The 27,225-nt window shown below is 40.3% G+C and overlaps 1 protein-coding gene across 1 annotated transcript in view; it reads left to right on the top strand.

Annotated features, from left to right (window-relative positions):
* Positions 1–21,823, top strand: part of LOC114653866 (serine incorporator 1-like) — a 145,120-nt gene extending 123,297 nt beyond the window's left edge. Inside the window, exon 11 of the mRNA XM_028804430.1 lies at positions 21,673–21,823. Coding sequence (XP_028660263.1) covers positions 21,673–21,823 — 151 coding nt within the window. The remainder of the gene's footprint in view (positions 1–21,672) is intronic.
* The last annotated feature ends 5,402 nt before the right edge of the window (positions 21,824–27,225 follow it).

Consider the following 27,225-nt stretch of genomic DNA (forward strand, 5'->3'; position numbering starts at 1 on the left):
TTGATCCTTTTCTAGGCATCTAGCCCACTGTGGACCTCTATCAGTGGGTGAATGACAAATTTCCATAAATTTTTTAAACTTTAAACATTGAACATGAAGCACACATTTTAATATTTCAATTAAATAATGCAGCTATTTTTATTTATTATGTACTTTTGCCTAACAAAGTTAATACTTACATTTCTTATGAACACCCCAAATTTGGGCAGCTTTTGCTAATTCAGTCTTTCATTTTTATTAAAAAATGTGAAACAATTCACATCTCAGCTAATATTTAGCTCAAAACAATATTTTACAACATTGGCTACAATGCTTTTAATTTTCCAAACATATTGGTGAACAAAAAGCTAATTAAGCAAGCGTTCAGTCTGCAGACAGAGAGTAAATAATTGGTTTAATTGCAAACCTGCTGATGCAAGGGCTCTCTGGTACTGAAGTTGCCCATCCTTGTCCTAATATAAGCCATGTCTTATAATCGAAGACCATTTATTTCATGAGGCTATGCATCAGAGCCACCGTTTCATTGTTCCTTTTGTTTTTATATTTCTGCTGTAAAAGGATGCCATAATAGCAATTCTATCATCTACTCTCTTCTTGAATGAGTTATTCCAGCCTACTGTTTCTATTGTGGTGGTGGGATACTTCATGCATTCTTAATTTAAATCCAATTTCACTTTAGACATCTTTTTGTATATTCATCAGAACTAATTATTTCCACTTTGCCCCATCTGTTTTAGATCTAAAGTAAAGAGCCCTGGCATGTATCCAACTGTTAAGCACTCATTATACCGTCATGAATGCAGTAGCCACTCTAATGTTACTTTAACAAGAAATACTAATTTTATTAATTCTCATATCTTGCAATGTTATAATTTGAGAGATCTTCTAGCATAATGTAATGCTTAATTGAGGTTTAGCAGAAAATCAATAAAAAATATTTTGATTCAACAAAGTAGCTCTTCAATTTTAACCTCAATATGTTGAGCAGAAGCTGTTCTCGTTTTGTTTCTCTGCTATTACATTTGAAACGGCATGCCAACTGAAAGTCCTCCCTTATGTTATTTCCCCTCTCATGCCCTCTCTTTTTGATAAGATAGAGTAAGGATTGTTTAGCACAGCTGTGGTTGTTGTCAAGGCAGAAAAACAATTTTACTAAAGAGTTTATGGACAGCCTTTTAAGTAGTTTTATGTCAGTGGTTGTATTGAACTGGGGCATGTACTGTAATGTCAGTCGAGTTACTGTAGACTTCACAGTGTTCTTAGACCTTGTGGGACATAATTGGCCCTACCTTGATGATTCTGTTCCTCTTTAGTTCCTTTTTAAAGATGCTGAAGTTATACTTTAAGTCAGGGCTGTCCATTCAACATAACTATAACTCATACAGTGCCGTTTGTAATGTTTGGTACGAAGACACATTTTTACTTGATTTATCCCTCTGCTCCACAGTTTAAAATTACAAATCAAACAATTCAGACTTGTGATTAAAGTGCACATTGCAGTCTTTCATTTTAGGGAATTTGCCTACATTTTGGTCACACGATATACAAATGACAACTCCTTTTATACACAGTTCCCCCATTTCTTGGCACCTTAGGTGTTTGTGAATCATCAGGAGTGTTTCATGGCTTCATAAGATACCTCGGCTTGCTTCTACCCTTTGGAGTCTGTAGTTGCCAATGAAAGTCAAAGAAGCCATTATGAGGCTGAAAAACAAGAACAAACAACATTGACCTACCAGTATTCATAAATGGACTGGTAGGCCAATAAAGACCTCCACCGTTGATGATGGAAGAATCGTCACTCTGGTAAAGAAAAAGCCCCAAATGCCTGTCCAGCAGGTCATAAACAGTCTCCTGGAGGCAGTTGTATGTGTGTCAGAGATGACTATCCACAGAAGACTTCATGAACAGAAATACAGTGGCCACACTGTAAGATGCAAACCACTAAAAACAGGATTGCAGATCACAGTTTGAGAAAAAAGCCCTTAAAAGAGCCATCAGAATTCTGGAAAAAGGTCTTGTTGACAGACGAGATAAAGATAAGCCTCCATCAGAATGATGGCAAGAGCAAAGTGTGGAGTCTACAAGAAACTGCCCAAGATCCAAAGCAGACCACCTCATCTGTTAAACATGGTGCTGGGGGTGTTATGGCTTAGGCATGTATGGCCGCCGCAGGTCTTGACACACTTCTCTTTATTAAGGATGTATCTGCTGACTGCATTGACACAATGAATTCTGAGGTGTATAGTGTGATATATGGCCGGCAGTTTATCCCGGCCAATACCCCCAAGCCGCCAGATGGAGCCCTCCCTGCAACGTGGAGGTGCCCCGAATTCCAGCAGGGTATCATGGACCTTGGAGTTTTTCTTCACACCCCTGCTGGATACAGTGGGGACTGCCAGGGGACGCTGCAAGGAGGAACAGGGAATTGTATTTTCCATATAGCCCGGAAGTACTTCCTAGTCACGGGGACGGAAGAAATGATGTACTTCTGGGCTGAAGAAAAATAAGAGTTTTGATCTGACCCAGAAGTGCTAGGAAGTCACATGGACTGAGGGACAGAGGCATTACCAGGTCAGGGACTATAAAAGGACTGTGGGAGATCCCATCAGTGAGCTGAGTTGGGAGGAAGGGTGACTGAGCTGCTAGGAGTGGAGGATTGTGAATTGTATTATTGATTATTGAGTATTGTGGAGTGTAGATACTTTGTGCACATTATTGTTATAATAAATTCATTATTGGACTTTTATCTGGTGTCTGACATGTGGTCTGAGGGTTCAAGGGGACGACAGCGCCCCCAATCTGTCACAACAGAAACATCTGCTCAAGTTCCAGTAAATGCCTCCAAACTCATTGTACAACAAGATGATGACCCCAAACATACTGCTAAGGCAACACAGCTAAATTATGGAGAAATCTTGACTGGGAAAGCCAGTCACCCGATTTAAATCCAGCTAAACATGTCTTCCATATGCTGAAGAGAAAACGTAAGGGAATAAGCCTCCAAAACAAGAAAGAGCTGAAGATGGTTGCATTACAAGATTGACGGAGCATCACCAGAGAAAATCCTCAGCACCTGGTGATGTCTATGAATCACAGACTTCAAGCAGTCACTGCATGCAAGGGATATGCAACAAAGTACTAAATATGACATCTTTAATAGACCTGCCATTGCTTGTCCTGAAATTGGGGGAACTGTGTAGTAAACGTGTTGTCATTTCTGCATGACAGGACCAAAATGTATGCAGATACCCTTAAATGAAAGTCTGCAATGTGCTCTTTAATCACATCTAAATTATCAGATTTGTCATTTTAAACTGTGGAGAAGTGGGGTAAAACAATAAAGGAAAATGCGTCTTTGTCCAAAACATTATGGAGGGGCACTGTATGTGCCTTTGAATTGGCATGTGTTTGGCAAAACCATCCAAATTGTTAGCATTATAGTGATGTATATTCCGAAACAACTGAGTTTTTACATTTGCCATTTGCACTATCGTTTCTTGTTCTGTTAGTCTGTTATGTCATTAGCTTCAGTGCTCTGTAGGTGTTTTGCATCCAATGTGTTCAGTATACAGTGGATTCAGAAAGTATTCAGACCCCTTCTCTTTCTGTACACTTTATTCTGAAGTATATTTAATTTTAAATTGACAAATTTGCCATTTTTGCAGATTAGTCTACTCAGAATAACTAATGACAAAGTGAAATTTTTATTAGAAAGGTTTGCAAATTTGTTTAAAAATCAAAAACTGAAATCCTTCATTCATATAAGTATTCAGATCCTCTGCTATCGCACACCATTATTGTGATCAGGTGCATCCTGCTGGCTTTAATTCTCCTTGAGATGTGTCCAGAACTTTATTGGAGTCCACCTGTGGCAAATGACATTGATTGGACGTCACATAGAAAGGCGCACATCTATGGATAGTAGGTCCACAATTCACACTGCTTGTCGGGACAAAAATCAAATCATGATGTCCACGACCTCCTTGATATGATTGTGGTGGGTCATAGATCAGGGTGCGGGTTTAAAACCAATGAAAGCTTTGTGTGTCCCCAGGATAACAGTAGACTCAATAATTGTGAAATGGAAGATGTTTGGCCAAACTGAGTAATCGGGCAAGAAGTGCCTAATAGTCACTCTTCAGAGCTTCAGAAGTCCTCCAATGAGATTGTATAACCTGTTGGTAGGATGACCATCTCAGCAGCAATGTAGTGTTTGTGGCGGAGTAGCTAGACAGAAGCCAATCCTAACTAAAAGGCATATGACGGCATTTAAGGGACTCTGACAGGATGAGGACAAAGATTCTCTGATCCAATGAGACAAAAATTGAACTCTTTTGGGCAGAACTCTAAGCAATACATCTGGTGAAGAATAGTCACTGCTCATCATCTTCCTATTACCATTCCTATGGTTAAGCATGGTCACGACAGCATCATGCACTGGGGTGGCTTCTTAGCATCAGGGAAAGGAAGACTGGTCAGAACTGAGGAAAGGATGAAAGCAGCCAAATACAGAAATGACCTTGAAAAAAATCTGTGAAGATTGCATATGACCTTAAACTGGGGTGATGGTTCACCTTTTAGTCAAAGAATTCAGGCAAGACAGTAGTGGGGCTAATACTAATAATAATTCATTACATTTATATAGCGCTTTTCTCACTACTCAAAGCGCTATCCACACAGGGAGGAACTGGGAAGTGAACCCACAATCTTCCACAGTCTCCACCTGAAGCAGTAACTCTTGGCCGACTGGAAGCCAGACACATAAAGAAGTCAGAATCAAGGGAAGGATTTACTCAGCGAAATACAAAGTGGTCTCTAAAGAAAACCTCCAGAGTGCATGGGATCTCAGACTGTGGCAACAGTTCACCCTTCAGCTTGACAATGAATCAACACATACAACAACAACAACATTTATTTATACAGCGCATTTTCATATAAATGATGTAAGTCAATGTGTTCTACAAGATGAAGAGAGAAAAAAGAAAAATATAAAAATAAGATTAGGCAATACTAAGTAACAAAGAATACAGCCAAGACAACGTTGGAGTTGGATGTCCTTGAGTGGTCGAGCCAAAGCCCACACTTAAACCCCAAAGAGCATTTGTGGAAAGAACTGAAGATAACAGTTTACAGACAATTCCCATCCACTTTAACATAGAGGGTCTGAACACTTACATGAATGAGAGATTTTTGATTTTTAATTAATTTGTAAAATGTTATGAAAACATGTTTTCCCTTTGTCATTATGGGTTACTGAGTGTAGATGAATGGCCAAAATTTAAATCTACAACACAATAAAATGTGCAAAAAGTGAAGGGGTCTGAATTTTTTCTGAATCCACTGTATGTGCATGTATAAATATATATTACGTATTGTGACCGGCGGCAAGAACGCAGTCAGGAGACAGGGAGAAAAGTTTGGGTAATACCCCAGTAACTCTGTTTAATTGAGATGTAAAGCACAAAGAAAGCCAAAATAATGTAAAATAATGTTCTTAAGGCACAACTCAAAAGGTGCCAAAACCACATCCTTATCTTTTCTCACTCTGTCAGTTGCATTGTGCTCAGCTCCTGATTGTTTCAAAGGCGCCACCTTTCTGGTTTACCGCTTTTTATTGGGAAGTGATCAGGAGGGGGAGGGACTTGTTTGTGATGTCACAGCCAGTCACATGAGCGCTAACTGGGCATCATCTCCAGGCTGTGGAAAAAAAAGAGGATATTGTTAGAAACAGCACCCCCTCTTGCCCTGGAGTGGTAGTGTTTACCTCAGTCGAGCTTGTCAGGGGATGCCTGGGCAAGCATATGTGACAATATATATATTGTAGATGTCACACGGGCTGCACGGACATCCCGGTCAGGAAAGTAAGCAGACCCGAAAGGAAGAAATGGACGGACAGCCCCTATAGAAGCAGAGAGATCGCAAGGGAACTGTTATTCCCCCAGCACACTAGATGGCAGCAGTCCAGACATCCCCACCCAGTGGGAAGCCAGCAGGGCATGCCAGGAAATGTATAATGACAGGGCAGCCCTGCTGGGGTCACGGGGTGCCGCAAGAGGGCGTTCCAGGGAAACAAGCTCCCTGCTCAAATAATGGACTTCCATGTAACCTGGAAGTACTTCCTTCGGGCACTTGCCCTGGCACTGGACGTACTCCTGTGTCTGTAATAAAAGGGACCGCACTCCCTTACACAGGCAGGTCAGAGCTGGGTGGTAGAGAGGCAACACTTGACTGGAGGAGGGCAGTGTGGTGGTGAGAGAAAAGACCAGTGTTTTATGCGTATTGGTGATATTTTCTGAAGTATTTAAATAAAACCTTCGTTTATTTTTGATAAAGGACTGTGTTTGATAATCGTGTTGGGGTTTGGGGCTCACTGATGCCTGGGGTTTATCACAATATATACAGAAGACAATATAAAATGAATAACCGAAATATTCTCAAATAATTTATAAAAATAAAACAAATGCATAATCAAAAACAAACTATACAAAATATTACTTAAAAGAAGACAAAATGATTAAACAAAACTAAATGAGCCAGAGATGAGACCATGGCTCTTTCCTAACATCTTCTATAACTGTGCCATCATACCTTTAATGACGGAGATCATCCCTACCTGAGGGCTCTAAAGGGATGATATTTGAATAAGTTTTATAAACACTCACTGTGTTTAAAATGCTCACCAGCACAGAACAGCATTTTGAGAACCCACTGCACATTCAATAAGAAACAAGCTTGCTCCATGACACTGAAGTCGCAAAGACAGTTTTGAAGTTAAGCAAAGACAAACTGCAAATGTTTTGATCAAGCTTTTAATGTATCAGACAATAAAGCAATTATTAAACCTCTTGATTTTATTTCAAAGTTTAAAATACACATACTTGATATACAGTATAAGAATAGCTGCTTGGGTTTGCATTTATTTAATAATGAAGCTACTTAGAAACTACAGGCCCAGCACTTTGTATTCTTGTGGGACTTTAATGATGATTTGAAGCATCTGCTTCTGCAGATGTGAAAAAGCTCTCAAACACAGCTCTGGAAAATGAAGGTAAAAGACTACTTTTGAAACAAAAAACGTTTGATACAGATTTCCTTGTTCATCTGATTGATGACTAGCTGATTTGTACAGACTGGCGTTTTGGAGAGAAACCAGCATACAACGTTTCCTGCGTTGCTGGGCTTTTGGCCTTTGCATCAAATAAAGCATTCGTCTTATTCCACAAGACTGAAGACTTTGCAGGATTGCAAGAATTTCATCATTTGCAGTGGCTGCCCTAAAACAAAAAAGGCATACCTAATATATGTAACACATCTCAAGCGAGTGATCCTGTTAGAAAGTGGGCTGAATGAGTGTATAAGCGGTCTAAAGAGGCACTCGTACAGTTCAACTAGCTGGAAAGGCTGGCTGCTGAAACAAATAGCGAGGTCAGACTTTGCATCCCTGGAATGGCGGTGAAGTGTTTGCTCTTCCTGAGCGTGCCACTACACTCATGTATAGAACTCAAGTGTTGCCCTCCCTTTGTTAGCTGGGATAAATGATTGTAAGAATAACAAATAACTACATGCTTATTTAATTATAATGTACAGAGTAATCGATAACCTGAATGACAAGACATGACCAGGAACAGATGATGCACATACAGTAACAAGGAAGGGTCTGATGAGCTCCAAAGGAGCTACTCTGGAGAATAGACAACCCACCTTCATGACAGCACATACATATGAAATAGGACCCAAAAGAAACGTAATTGTAAAACTTACAGAAATTCCTCTTCAGCCACCTTCAAAATATTCTCTTGTCCCAGCGCTTCGACTGTTTCCTGTGTTCCTCTTTTGTTACCATGTCTAAAGCCTTTTGCATTTTTTCCTTTACTTCTTCCATAGTAGCAAATCTTCTTCCCTTCAGTCTCAATTTTAAATTCAGGAACAAAAAGAAGATACAGGGAGTGAGATGTGGTGAATACACACTGTGGTGAAGAAACAACTACATCATTCATCAGAAGAACACAATGCTGTGGATGGCAGGGTTGCATTGAGGCCTCTACTCTCCAAGGAGAACATTGTTTTCTATCTAATATTTGCTAAAGAGCACGTGGATAAGCCAGAAGGCTATTGGAAGAACGTTCTGAGGACCAGATAATAGGACTATTACAACCACTGCATTGCAGCATACGAATCTTATCCCATCTGTGAAACGTGTTGCTGGCAGTATCATTGTTTGGGCCTTCTTTGCTGATCCTGGACCAGAACAAAGTGCTATCATTGATGGAAGTATGAATTTTGATTTGTACTAGCAGATTTTACAGGAGAATGTCAGGGTTTCTCTCCTTGAACCAAAACTGAAGTTGACCATGCAGCGTGACAAAGACCATAAACACACAAGTCATTCTACAAAAATATAGTTAAAGCAGAAGAGAATCCACACTTTGGAATGGCCAAGTCAAAGTCCTGACCTCAAAGCCACAGAAATGTTGTGGAAGGAGCTGAAGCAAGCAAAGGAACGCAGTAAACTTCCTCCAAGCCAATGTGCAGGGCTAATCAACAGTTGCAGTGAGACGGGAGGTCACACCACTTACTGAAAGCAAAGATTCACACACAAATATATATTGTTTGTGCAATTTGTTTAATTGGGCTCTCTTCATCTAGTTTTAGGACTTACATGAAAATCTAATCATGTTTTAAGTCATATTTATACAAAATACAGAAAATTGAAAAGGATTCACAAACTTTCTAGCACCACTGTAATCAAAATAACAAATTAATATTCAGATGTCTGTAATGTGTGTTCCCTTTCATGTTATTCCTTCCTTTTCAACAAAACAAGTAATTGGTTTAATTTCTGTCCTGATGTGACAGTTAATGTCACTAAATTACAATGTCACATTATTAAGAAGCCTGTTTAATCTATCGATCTATCTATCTATCTATCTATTATATAGTGCCTTTTATCTATCTATCTATCTATCTATAGTGCCTTCTGTCCTTCTCTGTCTGTATGTCTGTCTCCTAAAAGCCAGTTTTGTGATCATCAACCATCATGTTTAAGAAACATAAAATGCTTTGAACCTTCATTTAAATAAGGAAAAATCTTAAAACAGATAATCTGCTTAGGAAAAGTTGTTTTTGTTTCTGAAGTAGAGAGTTTCAATAAACAATTGCTCATTTAAAAATAAATAACTAAGAAATACAGCTGTTCATTATTAGACAAGTGACCTGGGACACATGAATCCACTAAAGCAGGACTAATTAGCAGAAAAGTACAAACAATTGTCTGTTGCCTGCATCACATCCTTTCATGTCGAGAGGATTCCATGTTGCAGACAAATAATAACTGATGTGCGGCATCCTTATTCAGCTTGTTAACAGCATGCATTCTAATGGCTGTCTGAAAGGCTCCTTCCAGTCTATTGTAATTTCAGGTTTACAGCTGAGAATCACTGATGGTTAAGTTTCAACTTCATCGAGCAAGTGCACACTGTCATTCTAATCAAGAGCGTGCAGCAGTCTTTGCCTGGGGTAGAGTTTCATCGTAGGAAGTAAAATAACTCCAGGTGTCATATCATGATCTTTGAGATCAAGGATGCCTGTAATTAGACCATGACATTAAATGGCAAAGCGATGTCTATAATGAGGGTAGAAGGCAGATTTATAGCGAATAATTCACATTTTTTTATGGAATAGATACCTCTGGAGATCTTTTTTTTGTGCATTGACACAAGGTCTTTATTATTTATAGTGTTATAGTCTTTACATCAACACATTTAAGAAATTTAAATTAATTTGTCGAAAATATGCAATAATGCTGCACTGTCAGGAGGTGAGATATAGCAACCAGGCAAAGGGATAACTGCATAATATAAAAATAGAAAGAAGAACATTGTACGAAAATGACTGGTAGTAATTAATATCCATTAGTAAATATGCGTCAAACCCTTCCTCTAGATAAGCGGGCTTGGAAGATGGATGGATGGATGGATGAATGGAATATGAGCATTTATTTTGATAATGGGATAAAAAAAGTATAGATTTTAATTACAAGACATTTATAATTACAATAGAAAGAAACAAAAGGCTATCCAATAGCTAGCATTTCCCAGTAGCTCATCTTGCTTTTTCCTTAATAGATGGTAAGATATACTTTACAGTTAACAAGTTAGAGCACCTAACTCCTACCTATCCCAAGTATTATAACAAAGTAATCCCTGCTATTTCTTTTTAATTGACTTCCCCATCTTCAGATGTTAATTTCTATTGAGGAGCTTCATCTCCTAAACCATAGATATTCAGTGGTTGATATGCCAGACGTATTATCCAGGATAATCTACAGGATGGCAGCTTGGGAAAAGTCCACCTGCTTTTTTAGTTCCCATAGAACCTCCTGAATTGCCTGTTGAAAAGGAGGGAATTTGGTAACCTATTAGTACTGGGTCGACCAGATCAGAAGATGCACATATGGCAAGGAAGTTGCAGAGAAAATCTAAAGATTAGGGAAAATAATTTCAAAACTGAAGTGCCAAATCATGAATGATTTTGAAAGAGTGAATTTAGCAACTGGGGAACGCGATTATACCAAAGCCAAGACACTAGCTAAAAAAAAAGGAACTTGAGGGTAGTTATAAGTCGATTAGCACAAGACACTAAACAATCGCTAAGAACTCGTTGTTTGAGGATATAACCTGTAAATTCAGGCTCAGCACGCAATGCCACCTGAGGTTATAGAGCAAGGCATTTGTGATGAGGAGCATGGTGGCTTCTGGGAGGCAGTCCCTAGTAAAAGTGCAGCAGATCCTAGCAACACATTTACAAAATGGCAATGTGACACACTCAGGATGAAACAGTGAAAGAATTTTCTCTGGTTCATAACTACATTTTTCATACAAAGTGCTCAAGTGTTAATATTCCCAGAGTTTAAAGCTGTCTAGAAGATCTTGAACGAACAACAAGAAAAAAATGATTTAAGATTGGAAAAAGTGTCTCAGTTCACAACAGTGATACAGGGACCAACATCCATTAATCCATGAATTCAAACTGAGGCTAAAAGACTTCAGATTTGGCCAAGTTTCATATTATGGGGTTAGGCTGGAGTTGGTGTGGAAGGCAGGAGGTCTGTTTATCTCTCATTATCCCCAGCAGAATGCACCTGGTGGCCATGGCACACGTAAACAACAATGACATATCTGGTCCAGCATTCACGTCATCTTCATTGAGGGATTTGAATGCTGATTTATCTCACAAAAAGTAGTCAAAGTGTCTAACCAGCCCACTGAGTGGGTGACGTTAAGACACTGTGGTGAGCAAAAACATCCAGATTCAGCTTCAAAAAATCAAAACCCATGCCTGGTTTTCTGTCTGTTCTCCACGTATCTGTAAGGTTTTTTTGTTCAGATATGTCACTTCTCCTTCCATATCCTAATGATGTGTATTTTAGGTTGACGGGTGACTCTAAATTGGCACTTTCTAAGTATGGGTGTGTAGTTGAGCCAGCATGTGTCATACTGGCCACACACTCAGGTTTGGTCCCTGGCTTATTTCCAGTACTGTTAGGACCAGCTCTGGCCTTCATCCAAAGTAATTTACAAATCATAAATGTTTAGAACCTTTTTGTTGAATCATGAATTATTTGTAACCCTGTATGTATGTGTAACCTTTTCACAAAATGTGTTATATAATCCTTTTAGGTGCTTCTTTGTGATTGGTGGGCAAGAAATGCCCTTAAACGATACCTTAGAGCAGGGGTCTCCAATACGTTGCTCGCAAGCTATCGGTAGCGCGCAACCCCTTTCCAAGTAGCTCACCAAAGGGTTAATGAATCCTTCATAAATTTGAAAACTTGATTAGTCAAATTAGGGGTGGGCGATCTTTCCAAAAAGTCATATCACGATCCTTTTAACACAAAATCACGATCCACAATCTGAATTTCAATCTATCTTTCCAATGTGGCATACACTTAAGAGAATACCTGGACTCAAACTCATCAAGACCTAAGTAACACTTCATTTTAAATATCAAACAAAGTTGAATTCAATTGTTCTCTTGTTCGCTAGCGGAGTTAAGGAACACACCCCAAAGCTGGTGAATGGGTGAGGAAGGCTCCTCCCTTCGGCCCACTGAGTGGATCTTGGATTCGCACAAATAAATTGGTACCGCTAGCAAACTCTGATATATAGCGAAATGAGAGAAGTCACAAAATCAACTGGAATGTTCAAGCAAATTATAGAAAAAAAAAACAGATCTAAATTCGTTAAGTAGTTCTCTCATGAAAAGCGGACAGACATACAGACAGAGAGACAGACATTGGATATTATATACAGTAATCCCTCACTTATCGTGGGAGATAGGTTCCAAGGCCGATAACTGAATTTCCGCGAAGTAGGGACACTATATTTATTTAATTATTTAACGTGTATTTGGACGTTTTTAAACCCTCCCTGTATTGTTTACAACCCACCATTTACTCTATTAAAAACAGGGACAACTGATAAGCAATATGAAATCGGTAGATAAGTTTACACTTACTGTATAGCGAAGTACACGTAGCAGCTTGTAGGCGGTCATGACGTCGTCGACCTTGTTGCAAAGATTCCTAAAGCAGATTCCATCCAGACTACTGCCTTATCACGTCCACTTGCAACTCGTTTTGCACCCTGGTTAAAGGACACTGCGGCCGTAGATCTTATATGCTTTTCGTCCTTTTTAAATAAAGAGAATCGATGTCCTGCAGCGGTGTAGCTGTTCCCTTCCTTCAACATATCCAAAACTTTTACTTTTTCTGCAATCATTTGCATCTTCTGTTGGTGCTTGGACACGGCCCCTGAAGCATTAGCACGCTAATGATGAATGAGTGAGATGAGACTTCCTGGTTAATGCAACACTCCGTCGCTGAGCCAATCAGCAGCACACAGGAACTTAACTGCGTGCTCTGATTGGGTAGCTTCTCAGCCATCCACCAATAGCATCTCTTGTATGAAATCAACTGGGCAAACCAACTGAGGAAGCAAGTAAACAGACCCATTGTCCGCAGAAACCCGCGAAGCAGCGAAAAATCCGCGTTATGTATTTAGATATGCTTACATATAAAATCCGCGAAGTCGTGAATCCGCGAAAAGTGAACCGCGAAGTAGCGAGGGATTACTGTATTACCAGTAACGGCGCACTGCACAATTACGTGCAGTGAATACACTTGACTTGAGCACTCATAGTTTTCATCCTCTTTCTCTGTACGTTTACCATTCGTTTGCTCAGAAGTTGATGTGCTTGCTGCTTCCTGAGCAGCTCTTCTTTACTCCACCCTAGCGGCCCCCTGCTTCTCTTCTTTCGTCGGCATCTTTTCACGTTAAAACTGATTAAGTTAGTTTTTGTGTTGCAATTACTTAGTACGTTCTCTTTAATTTTTCACTTAATCTGGCACTTAAGTCATCAATCTGCCTCAAGAATGATTAGCGAAAGTGGTAGGGAATGACAACGGCGCTCGTACGCATGCTGCGCGCTGCCGAGAGTTGATTCTACAATAAAATAAAATAAAAAGAGTAATAAAATCATCACCCCGAAAGCGGATAGTAGACGTCACGTAGTATATGTGTACCAAATTACAAGACAATAGGTGAAACGGTTTGCGAGCTGCAGGTGACTTAAACTCCTGGACAGCGGAGGCGTGACCACGGGGGGGCTGGGGTGGGCACTGCCCCCCCCCCCAGAGACAAGCCGTGTCCACCCTGCGAAATGCTCTCTCTGTCCAATGAAAACTCTGGAGAAGAATAACATTTGATTTTCGAAACTGAGTTGCTTTCCAATTGTCCCGTTTGAATTTGGGTGGAATCCGTCAGTGACTCCTACACTAGACAGGCACCGTGCTGCTTACAGCTCACTTCGCCGCACATTTTGCAGTACGTTTTGAACCTATTGACCGCATTCTTTAATTAAAACAGCATTAACGTTCCATTCTTCTTTCATTTTCTGGTTGGTAACACCAAAGGCTATGCATAGGTGGCTTATTAAAAAGCAGACATCATCAACCTCTGTCCCTCCGCTAGCTGCTGGCTCCACGGTTGAGCCCAGCACCGCTGCTACCAACACGGAGCACAGCGCACCCACGTCGGGAACTGAAAGTCCAAAAGATGTGGCTAAGCCTACACAATCCTCCAGCTCTGCGCCCGTGTCGGGTACTCCAAACCTCTGCCTTCAACAAAATATACAGTCCGGTCTGCCTGACTTAAATATGGATAGTCCATCCCAGCCCATTTTAATTAATTATCCCAAGCGCGCATTCGGAAAGACACTCAGATATTTTAGTGCAAGCTGGTATCAGACTCGACCATGGCTTGAATATTCTGTTGTCCATGATGCCAGCTTTTACTTTGCCTGCCGCAAATTTAGTTTTTCCAATTCTGACCGCGGGGACATATTCACCAAACACGGCTACACTAATTGGTAAAAAGCTCTAGAAAAAGACAGTGGCGGCTTCCACAAACACGCGTCTAGTATCCTGCACGACAGAGCCATGTCTGCATGGCAAGAGTATCGGCGCCGGGCAGAGACGGGTGAAAGCATAGTTCAACTACTGGGTCCAACCCAGATAGAAAAGAATAGATATTATATGAAAAGCATTGGGGATGGCGTTCAGCACCTTGCAGTCAATGAACTGGCAGTGCGTGGTCACAATCACGAAGGTGGGGAGGAGGGACTTTTCCTTAAGTTCTTTGATTACACAATCAAAAAAGATGCCAAACTTGCAGAAATTGTAAAATACATCCCAGACAACGCAAAATACACATCCAATGTAATTCAAAATGAAATAATTGAGCCTCTTGCCAAAATGGTGGCAAAAGATATCAGGACAAAAATATGAAAAAGCTGATTTTACATTAAAAGTGATGGTACCAGGGACCGTTGTAACATTGAGAATTTGTATGTAGTGACTGGATTTGTCCAGAACTCCATCCCTGAAGAACACCTGATTGGCTCTCACATGTTGTATACATTTGACTTTATTGATATTTACCTTGTAGATGTAATTCTATATTTGTTCACAAAAAAATAATAATACAAGTTCCATTGCCTCTGTTAATTTTATTGAACAATAGGTTATGATTTATGCCACAATTTTTGCTTTTATATGTTATATAAAACTATGTTGTTATTATTATTTGACCCCCCTACAAAAATGGGGTTGGATAGATGGATATTTTTTGCCCCCCCCCCCCCCCCCCCAGACAAGCCAAATGCCCACCCACACATGATGTTCTGGTCACACCTCTGCTGGACAGACAAACGAACAGCCACGGTAACGTATTATAGAAGAAGATATATTAGTAAACCTTCAAAATAATGTGCAGTTAAAGTCTCAACAGCATTTCTGGAGTTTAGTAGAGCCAGATAACTATAAGAATCTTTACCAAGATGCTCTGAAAATATTTGCTTCGTTTGGGTCTCCATACCCCTGTGAGTCTGACATGAATGTCATGAAATCAAAGTTCAGAACAAGACTGACAGACGAACATTTAAATGACCCCAGAAGAGTGAACCAAAGTGGCTCCACTCCACCAGACACTTCTCTTGTTGATTCCATGCAGTGCCAGTCATCTGACTAAGTAAAAAACACATCACACATGTAACTGGACATGTGAATAAAGTGACACGGTGACATGGAACAAAATGACAAATTAATAAGTAAGTAATATCTGTATATTTGTAATTGTATTGTTTTGTTTTGACATCATTCATCCATCCATTATCCAACCCGCTATATCCTAACACAGGGTCACGGGGGTCTGCTGGAGCTAATCCCAGCCAACACAGGGCACAAGGCAGGAACCAATGTTTTAATTCAACAGTGTGAGATACACTAGAAAATGCATACAGACATACAAAATGCACTTGCAGGTGAACTAAATATTTTTTGTGATGTTTTAATGCAAAATGTGAGTTGTGGACACCAACATCTTGTAAATGTTCAGGCAAAACAAGCTTATTCAGTTTGTTTGGGTTGAAATAAGCTATGAGAATAAACGTTGGAAAACATTTTCATTCTGTAAAAGTAGCTCTCAGGGGAAAAAAGGTTGGAGACCCCTGCCTTAGAGTTTTAAACGTGTGTTACATGCACACCCTGCAATATTCACCCCTGAGAACCTCAACACTAACAGGCCGCACACTTCTGGGGGCTACGGCTTACAGTCAGTGACATTTCCTTTCGGCCTCACCCCGTTTTCCACCACTGTGAGGCCTGAACAGAGGGGCTTCCTTGTGTACCTGCAGAACTGGGATTAGGGAGGAAAACAACCTCTAACCCCTTGGTGACTGCCAATGTCAGGGAACACCAGGTAGATTCAATGAGGTAGAAACAAACTGCATTTCCCCTTCGCCTGTATGTGTTCATTTTGCAGAGAAACCAGACATATCAAACAGTAGGGGTTAAATGAAATGATACAACCTGAATGATTGAAATCAACGTCCGCACAGCAAGCTTCACGTCAGGTGGTTCACCTTCAGCAGTTACAGAGTCTTTTGCTGTCTTTTCTTCTGAAGGCAGCTGAGCTAGGATGCCACTGTAAGTGGCAAGCATAAAGGATCGTTTTTGATAATTTCCAAGTGGAAGTTATTTCTTCATAAACATTCTAGATGTGCATTAGCCATACAAAATTGTTTTCTAAAGTTATTTGCTTTCTATAAACTAAAAAAAAAATATATATATATCTTGCGGGCGGCACAGTGGTGCAGTGGTAGTGCTGCTATTCGTAGTTAGGAGACCCGGGTTCGCTTCCCAGGTCCTCCCTGCGTGGAGTTTGCATTTTCTCCCGTTGTCTGCGTGGGTTTCCTCCGGGTGCTCCGGTTTCCTCCCACAGTCCAAAGACGTGCAGGTTAGGTGCATTGGCGATTCTTAATTGTGCTTGGTGTGGGTTGGCGCCCTGCCCGGGTTTGTTTCCTGCCTTGCACCCTGTATTGGCTGGGATTGGCTCCAACAGACCCTTGTGTTAGGATATAGCGGGTTGAACACTGACTGACATATATCTTGCCTCAATTGTGCTTTACATTGCCAGGTATGGAGTCTGAAGGAAAAGTTTACAAACTTTACAAAACGAGTATTGATCTGCGTCTTGCGATTACAAACACATTGCAAAATAGTTTATATCTGTCATTTTTGATCCCCAGTATTATGAGATTCCATCATTTTAAGAGAAGACCAGCTGTGCAACACTTTGTGCTTGTTTATACTTCACGCTCAGAACGCATCATGGCTGCCACGCATTCCCAGCATTCATTTGACGCGTCATCCTCAGAAATTAACGCGCCGCGTGCGCAAGTTGCAGTACCAGAAAAAAGACGGGGGGTGCAGTGTTCTAAAAGTTGGAATGTGACGCCAGAGTCTCTGTTTACTATCTAAATGTGACAGAAAGCCGCTTTGGGGATGCTACAGGATCGATGTGTGTGCTTCGATGTTTGATGAATGGTTCGATGTTGTGAAACAAAATGCCAAAATACAAATGCATTTGTGGTGCTTTTATATTCAAGCGTCGCATATTCCCCATCGTAATGACACGATACATTTTAAAAGTCTCACATGCCATCTTCTGTGCCTTCTCTTTTTTTTTTGCACTTTCACAGCAGCACCAGAATGTACGGCAGTGTATTTGAACCACAGAGAAAAATAATAAGGATGTGGTGAAAAGGTCTATTTTGTGATTAAAGTGGATATTTCAGCTTTAATCTCAAAATGTAGAACTTTAACCTCGTAGTTTACTTTATCATTAAAGTAGACCGTAGTAAACATCATCTTAAAACTAACCCAGTTGTTAATCGCCATGTGCTTCTGGGGCTTCCTCCTGACCTGACAGCAGCAATCGCCACACAGAGCACGTTACATTTATGATATTCCAGCTCTCTGCACTTTTAGAATCCTTAGATTTCTACTTGATATCACCTTCATGATGAAATGCATTAAAGTATATATGTTACATTTTACAGATAAGTCATTAACTTGGTTTAAATAGTAAATACTGATAATAACTACACATGTGGGGGCAGCATGGTCTGCCTCGCTGGGAGTCGCGTCCCTGGTGTTCCCTGCCTGGAGTTTGCATGTTTTCCTGGTGGGTTTCCACAGTGTGCTACAGTTTCCTTCCAAAGACATAAAGGTTTGAGGATTTGGTGACCTAAAATGACACCAGTGTATCCGTGTGTGCTTGTGTTCACCTTGCGATGAGCTGATGCCCCCTCCAGGGATTGTTTCTGCTTCGCCCCCGATGCCAGCTGGAATGGGTGCATATCTGGATTGATGGATTTAATCATTAAACATCCTTTTCAGAGATATTGCGGCAAGGTGTCCTCGGTATTTAATGGGTGTTTCAGGCAATTCTCAACACAGCAAAGCTGAACCTGTTCTCACCGTGATGATATCTCACACTGCCACCTGGCGGAAACTTCCAGATTTACGTAAAGTATGCACGCAAGTATGAACAGTACAATGCTTGTGTAGCAGTAGCGTTCGTGTCACGTGAAGTATAAACTTGGCCTAAGTCTTCCTGCACAACAACCTTTCATTTCCCCTGAACAATGTTTCCTCCTAACAGATCAAGTCACGGTAAACTTTTTGTGCCACGTGGTTGTTTTTCGAAATTGTATCCTTACCACCTAAAAAAATAGTACCAGGAATATGCCATAAAACGATTATTTCCAGATCCCTTTTGTTGTCACAATCATGTGTCAGAAACATGGAAGGCGCGGATCAATACTCGGCGACTGTCTTGGCCTGAAAAAAAGGATGTTTTTGGTATATTTTTAAACTTTTCCTCTGTGCCACATACCTCCATTGGGCAAGCAATTTTTTTATTTCTAGAAAGTGTTTAACTTTAGAATACAATTTTGTCTGATAAATGTATATACAGTATCTTTGTAAAGTTTGCAAAAAGTTCGACTTGAGAAGTACGAAACGTATCATTTAACAACAGATTAGGCAAAACGGGATGACATGGGGGGTTTGGGGTGGGGGGTCACATAGCTGATATAAAACAAAATCTGCATCATGCTAAAATTGGACAACTGCATCACAGGTCACTGAGACCACCCTGATTATTACCAGGTAGCAGCAAAGATTCACAGTCACTAATTAGAAACAGGCCAAATCACATACTTTATGTCTCCTTACAAGCAAACAACTGTTTTATCTCAGTTTAAAGCTTATACAATCTATATAGTCATGGCACTTGTGGACCACCAGGGAGCTTACCGCTCCTCAAACCCCGACACAGACTGGTTGAGACACAAGTTCAAAACAGCAAATCTTTATTCTTTAGTGGGGAAGGGTCTTCCTCTTGGTCCCCACTTCATAACACAGTACAAAGCACCAAATACAAGTAAACACAGTCCTTTCTTTCTTCTTCTCGCTCCCTCTCTCTTCTTTCCCTTCATTCTTCCTCACAAGCTTTGCCCTCCACTGCCCGACTCTGGCTCCCTGATTGGTGGTGAGGTGGCTCCTTTTATAGCACACCCGGAAGTGTTCCAGGTGTTTCTTGACCTTCTGCACTTCCGGATGTGGTGGAAGAGGTTCCTCCAAGGACCCAGCTGCACCTACAGCACCCCCTGGTGGCAAACATGGAGCCCTACCAGGCTGCTTTAAACTACAAGTCCCGTCAGGCCCTGTGGGAATCCATGGTGCTGTAGCAACCCAGGGACGCTGCCCCTCTAGCATCTCGGGGGAGATAACGTCTCCCTCGGTCCTTCCACCAAGCCGGCGTCCCGGCAGGGTAATGGTCCTGGCCATCCGTCACACACTATACAAGCATTTGACTCATCAGCCCTCAGATTGTTCCTTATCTAACATCTAACATGCCCACTGCTAACATCTGGCCTAACAATACTTGCCTACACCTGAAATGCCAAATACAACTTTGGTTACAATGTTAGCCTTTCTATAATGAGCTTGACATTTCTGTTTACATATTTTATTCACATAAAACCTGCAACTCATCTAAATAATCCTATACTAGAAACCACACGGTCTTCCCATGATCAAGGTTCTAACCCAGCAGTTTGAGGGTATCAGTAGGATGCCATGCTTGACACGCAGTGGAAGACTGAGCTGTCATTCTTCTTCTTTTCATCAGGTTCTGCAATATGCTTCACACTCAGCAGATGTTGATGCTCTTCTTTTTTTGTCACCTTTTCGATCAGTTTGCCATGAGAAAGACACAAACCCTAATAACTCTGTGGAGCCACATGTTTTACTTCACCAGTCTGAATCATATTATAAGCTTTCAATTAAGCTATCAAGATCAAGGTTTAGCCCTAGTGGTTCAGATGGACACAACACATTTCCTCTTGTTAGTTTTACTGCTGGACGACGTATTTAAATAAAAGACTACTGCAAGTATGGACAACACAAAATGGCGAAGTCAGCATAGGCGTGTAGCCATGTTTTGTTTTCAATAAAACATAGATAATTTATGTAAAACATAGAGATGATAGCTTGCGATTTCAGCCAATAACACAGTCAAGTCAGTGATTGATGCAAGCCAGACATCTTCACCTTTTTAAGCAATGTCTGCCAGACAGAGGACGCAACACCATGTCCTCCTTTTGCTGGATGTCTTGTAACCCTAGGTGTAGGTCAATATAAACTTTGTAAATTGTAGCATATAGTGCACTCCATGGTGACTTCCCTCCCATTGTTCTTTACATCAAGAACCTCTTTTAAAGCAGTGTAACCCCTTGTTCGCTAATTCGGGATCGCATGGTGAAGTCCCAAGGTCATGCTGGTGACAAATACTAGAAAAAATGACATAAAGAACGAGTCATGCTTAGAACATTATACTATCCTTTGCAGATTCATCCACCATTCATCCACACTATTAATATTTGATTTCACATCCTGACACAAGATTGTCTGTTCATACTCTTACATTAAATGCTGCCCATGCGGTATCCCACATTTGTCTTGAACTTCAGTAAGATGTGCCCATGAGGGGAAAGATGATACAAATTCAGAAATGGAAGGTCCATGATACCAGCTGCTTTGCTCAAAAGTATCTATTTAATGTGAAATCTAAAGAAAATAATTTTCTTTTCCTTACAGTGTGATGTCTGCATCCAGATAGGTAAACGTTAACAGTTTTGAAATATTTATAAAGCTTAGCTCTACAGAGTGCAACATTGTTTTAGTTAGAGCATTAGCTAATAGCACAGCATTGTACGAATTAATAAACTAAAGGAACGAAGGCCCTCAGTTTTGATCCTGGTAATATGCCAGCACTAAATCTACACATATTGTGGTGGACCCCCACTTACCCCACTGCTATGAGGATTTAAATTCTGTGTGATTTTATACCCAGCCTAATATTTTTGTTCAAATAGGCAGGCTGTTGCCTCCTAAGAACCCAAGATTCTGGCCACATTTCATTTGTGAGCTAAACTGAACTGGAATCTGCGTTTAACCAGGTGAGGAAAACAAGCCACTGAAGCAGAAAAAAGGTTAAAAGCAATCGTTAAGACTTTCAAGATTCAATCCAGCCAGTGCTGGGGACCTTCACACTATTACAATTGGTAGTGTGATGAAAAACCGCAATCAACTGGGATCAAAAGGTATTACTGCTTGTGTTGTTTAACATAATTGGGTCAGTTTCAGCCTATCCCGCTTTGAATTCCAAGTGTGCTAATACTTATGATGCATTGTCTCCACAGCCCTAAATCAGACTTGGCAGTCATGCCAAGCAGTTGGCTTCTAGCCTGGATGAAGATTAGCTCTGTATGGATCTGCCTGGTTCTCTTCATGTGGACGCTCGTGGCTCCGATTATTCTCGGCAGGGTGGATCTGTCCTGTAAACCTGTGTAGGAGTGCCTGCAACGCTGGACTCTCAACATGCACAAGGGATTTGATGAATAAGTACATACTGATAGCTACTCTAAGAATGCATGTAATAAATGAGGCTACTAGCACTGTCTTTCATCTTGTGGTCAGATATGTGTTATTTCTTCTCTTCTATATGTTAAACAAATCAAGTATTGTAAAACTGTGTAGATAAAAAAGGCATACATTGAAATAAAACTAACATTTTAAAGATAAATTGTCTCATGAAGACGCCTTAAGGAAAAGACATGCTGTACTGCAGGTGACTATGCATAGTGCAAACACAACTTTACACTGGAGCCTCTCACATATAAATTATTTGACATAGGAAGTAAAGCCATTAAGAAGGCTAACAGAATGTTTGGTTATATAGCACCCTGATGTGTAGAGTACAAGTCCAAGGAGGTTATGCTGAAGCTTTATAACACACTGGTGAGGCCTCATCTGGACTACTGTGTGCAGTTTTGGTCTCCTGGGTAGTGGTGAGAAGTCAAGCAAAATGACACCTTTTATTGGCTAAATGAAAAGATTACAATATGCAAGCTTTTGAGGCAACTCAGGCCCCTTCTTCAGGCAAGATGGAATATACAGAATCTGGAGTTCCCTGTGTTTATATATACACTAGGACAAATAACAATATTGGAAAACCTTTAAGTGAGACATCTTAGGTGTACAAAATTAATAGACCTCTCCAGGCTAAGATTCATTTAGCAAGAGAGGAGAACAATGTGTGGTCAAGACCTTTGGATGAGTCTTTTGAAGTTTCTGATGAGTTTTTCCTTACAATGTGGGTCTGGAGTCAAGTTGTCTGTGTCAGTGCGAGAGATGCAAACAATCCTCATATCTGGCCATAAAACTCTTGTCTCTATTCAAACCATGTTGTAATGTGTTCAATTTTAGCATGAGTTTGACTTCCCATTCTTTTCTTTCTTGCTGTGTTCTGAAGTTGCCCATAAGCCCTCACAGTGTCCATAGCTATTGAAGTGGGCTCCTACAGGAACATCTCTGTTGCCATGATGCATGTAGAACTTGTGTAAGTTCATTCTTTGGTGGAGTGATTGTCTCCAGGGTACAAAAAGGACATAGCTGTATGCAGATTCCAGGGCTACACAAAAAGTTAAAGAGCTGAGCCTTTCCAGTTTAAGTAAAAGGAGATTAGGAGCTGACATGACTGAAGTGTTTAACATTATAAAGGGAATTAAAATGGTGGATTGAGACTGTGATTTTAAAATGAATTCATCAAGAATATGGGGACACAGATGAAAACTTTTGCACAAACATTAAATTCTTCTTCACACAGGAAACCATAGATACATGGAATAAGCTATCTGGTAGTGTGGTACACAGTAGGACTTTAGGGACCTTCAAAACTCGACTTAATATAATTTTAGAAGAACTAAGTGTAGTACTAGGGTGTTGTACCGTGTTAGCCATTATGAATGTAGAGAAAAGCCAAGCAAAATGACACCTTTTATTGGCTAACTAGAAAGATTACAATATGCAAGCTTTCGAGGCAACTCAGGCCCCTTCTTCAGGCAAGATGTAATACAGAAACTGAAGTTTCCTATGTTTATATACACACTCTAGGACAAGAAACAACATTGGTAAATCTTTAAATGAGAGATTTTGTATGTAAAAAATTAATAGATTCATTCAGGCTAGGGTTAATTTAGCAAGAGAGAAAAGAACAATGTATTGTCAAGATCTCTGGATAAGATAACTGTCCAACAAAGTCTTTTGAAGTTTGTAATGAGTTTTTCAAAACAATGTGGGTCTGTAGACAGGTTGTCTGTCATTCTGAGAGATGTAAACAATCCTCATATCTGGCCATAAAACTCTTGTCTTTATTCAATCCATGTTGTAATGTATTAAATTTTAGCATGAGTTTAACTTCCCATTCTTTTCTCTCTTGCTGTGTTTTGAAGTTGCCCATAAGCACTGTGACCTTAAAGTCCTTCTCACAGTGTCCATGGCTGTTGAAGTGGGCCGCCACAGGAACATCTGTGTTGCCATGTTTAATGTGGAACCTGTGTAAGTTCATTCTCTGGCGGAGTGTTTGTCCAGTTTCTCCCACATAGAGTGCAGTGTCAGGACATTTCATGCAGAAAATTAGGTAGACTACATTAGATGATCTGCAGGAAAATGATCCCTTGATGTGATGTTCGAGTCGGCAGTGTGGTATAACTATACGGTCTGTATCATAGATGTGGGCACATGTTTTGCATCTTTTCTGTAGGCATGGAGATGTGCCATTTTCTGTTGGTTCATTTAGGGAGCCTCGGACAATTAATTGTTGAAGGTTTGGTGGTTGTCTGTATGCCAGGAGGGGAGGTTCAGGAAATACATTTTTCAGTGTTTGGTCATTGTTTAGTATTGGCTGAAGTTCTTTTATAATTTTCGAAGTGTTTCAAGATGTGGGTTGTAGGTGACAACAAGGGGGATGCGATCCTTGTTGTCTTTGTTTTTATATTCCAGAAGGTTGTCTCTGGGTATGGCAGTAGCTCTTCTTATTTGAGTGTCTGTTGTTTTCGGGGTGTAACCTTGTTTGATGAAATCTTGTCTGAAGAACTAAGTGGATAGAATTGGTGAGCTTTGTTGAGATGAATGGCCTGCTCTCGTCTATTTTTCCTTTCTTTTTTTGGTCCCTAGCTGGCATCCAGCCGAGGGCATCCTTGGAGCCAGTATGCTGCTGCGGGTGCCAATGGATCTCGGATTTCAGATACAAGTCAGTGTTTAGTAGACGCACCTACTCTACATCCAGCTGTGACTTTATGTGCACAAGTCTCTCACTATCAGCTCTGCACATCTGCACACTGCCATTGTTCCTCATTCTTCTTTGCAAAGCTGCTCAGGCTCTTTCAGGATGAATGAGGATTTCAAGTCCAGCCACAAATTCTCAGTCGATATGACATATGCATATGGACTCTGACTCGTCCACTCCAGGTCATTCATGTTGTTGTTTTTAAGCCATTCCTGTGCAGCTTTGGCTTTATGCTTTGGAATCTTCTCCCAAGGCAGGGACTTCTTGTGGACTACACCAGTTTTTCCTCCAGAATTTCCCAGTTCTCCCTCACAAACTTTCCAAGGCCTGCTGCAAAGAAGCATCCATACAGCATGTTGCTGCAACTCCCATGCTTCACAGTGAACATGGTGTAGTTTTGGTAATCTGCATTTTAACGAGGCGTTAATAATAATAATAATAAGTTGCATTTATAGAGCACCTTTCACAAACCCAAGGTCGCTTTACATACAGAGTAAAAAAAATAAAAATTACACACAAGACAAGTTTGTAGAAGAGGAAAGTTTTCAGTTGAGATGTAAAGGTGGAAAAAGAGGAGAGCAATCTCGGAGAGACTGAGGAAGAGAGTTCCAGAGTTGAGGAGCCTTATAACACTAAAGGAGCAGCCTCCCAGGGTGGAGAGTCTGGAGCGTGGGATAGTAAGGAGATTACTGAGAGAGCGACAAGTAGTGTACGGAGCTAGGAGCTGAGTGAGGTAAAGGAGGGCAAGGTTATGTAGGGCTTTGAAGGTGAGAAGCAGAATCTTGAATTTAATCCTTGATGGAACCAGTAACCAGTGAAGCTGGGAGGGAACAGGGGAGATGTGAACAAAATGCTTTGTGTGGGCGAGGACTCTGGCTGTGGAGTTCTGAATGTACTGCTGATCGAAAAGCTCCATTTTTTGGTCTCACCAGACCATAGACCCTTTTTCCAGTTGACTTCAGACTCTCATTTGTGCCTTCTGACAAATTCTAATCGAGGTATCATGTGCATTTTATTCACCATTGGCTTTCACATTGCCATAAAGGTGTGACTGGTGAAGCACCAGATGTTGTCTGCACAGTCTCTCAGATCTCATTCACTGTAACTTGTAACTCCTTTGCAGTTCTCAGAGGTCTCTTGGGGGTTGCTAGTCTTCTTCTTGTACCATCACTCAGTTTTGCGGATGGCCTTCTCTACAGATTGACAGCTCGTCTGTATTCTTTCCATATCTTCATGATTGATTTAAGTGTTCATAACACGAGTCAGTGTGGGGTTTGTAAAGAATGTCCTGTAAATTGCATAATTTGCAGACTAAAATTGTTTGTATGGGCTTAAGTGACTAAAGCAGATTTGGCTATGTGCTGATGGAGAAGGGTGGTATGAAAATGGCACTGTGTTGTGTTTATTTCAGTTACTTTTTCGTTCGTACAGTATACAACTAGAAACATCTTAAATCTGGAATGCTAGCATACTATTTTGATTTTGAATGCTAACATCCATATGAATTCATGGCAGTTCATTCAGCACATCCCTTAATGGACACACTCACTTAGTTACTTTTTCTGATTTATACCTGGTCTTTCGCTTTTCAACCTTTCTACCAAAGTTTGTCACCTTCTGGCACCACTGTCAGTGTAGATGGAGTCCATATATTTGTTTGCTTCCTTTTTAAATGGACTGTGGCAGACCCCAAAACTAACCCACACAGTACATAAAACTTTGCATAACACAGTTTGATATTACACTTTACTTTAATAATAATAATAATAATAATTCATCCTAAGAGTCAAAAGCCAAAACTAAAATCTTCTTTCATAATGACACCCATTACAATAACAACAAATATAAAATAGTAAATCAAATGTTACATTCATTGATGTTCAGTGTAATACAATAAATACCAATATTGCAAACCGTGGTGTCTTGTAATAAATATACACGCCAATTCTGCAACTTTGAATGGTCTCTCGTTCTACCAGATTAATTCTGTATAACATCTGCAAGGTCAGACCATAATGGATGGCACATACAACAGAACTTCTAGCCCAGGCTTTGGTCTTGTCACATCTCGACTACTGCAAAGTTCAAATCTGCAGAGTAGTCAATGGATCAGCACCTACAAAATTATTATGGATACATTATTACAGTATATACTGTATATGGAGGCACTCAGGAGGTCCTAGTGAGCAGTGTGTAGTAGGTGGCATCAAATCTCAATCCAGACTATTATCATGTGTAGCTCCTAGCTGATTGAAGTTGATGGAAGAAGCTGCCCACCTTTATCTGACTAGTTGACTCCCTTAGTGTTAAAGAAGTGCTTGAAGACTCTCTGTCTAATTGATAATGGCTTTATTACATTCTTGTAACAAAGGAAAGATTAACTAGTTTAAAATTCTTCATTAGTGATGATCAATTCTGTAAGCTTTTCCTGTAACACTTTTTCCTAAAAAGTCCACCAGACTGATAGATAGATCGAACTTTATTTGTTCCCAGGAGGAGATTTGGCTTTTTACAGAAGCTCTTTAAATAAATAAATACATAAATAGGTAGACAGAGAAATAATACATACATACATACATACATACATACATACATACATACATACATACATACATACATACATACA

Source organism: Erpetoichthys calabaricus, chromosome 6 (genome assembly GCF_900747795.2).
Source record: "Erpetoichthys calabaricus chromosome 6, fErpCal1.3, whole genome shotgun sequence".
In the NCBI taxonomy this organism is placed as follows: domain Eukaryota; kingdom Metazoa; phylum Chordata; class Cladistia; order Polypteriformes; family Polypteridae; genus Erpetoichthys; species Erpetoichthys calabaricus.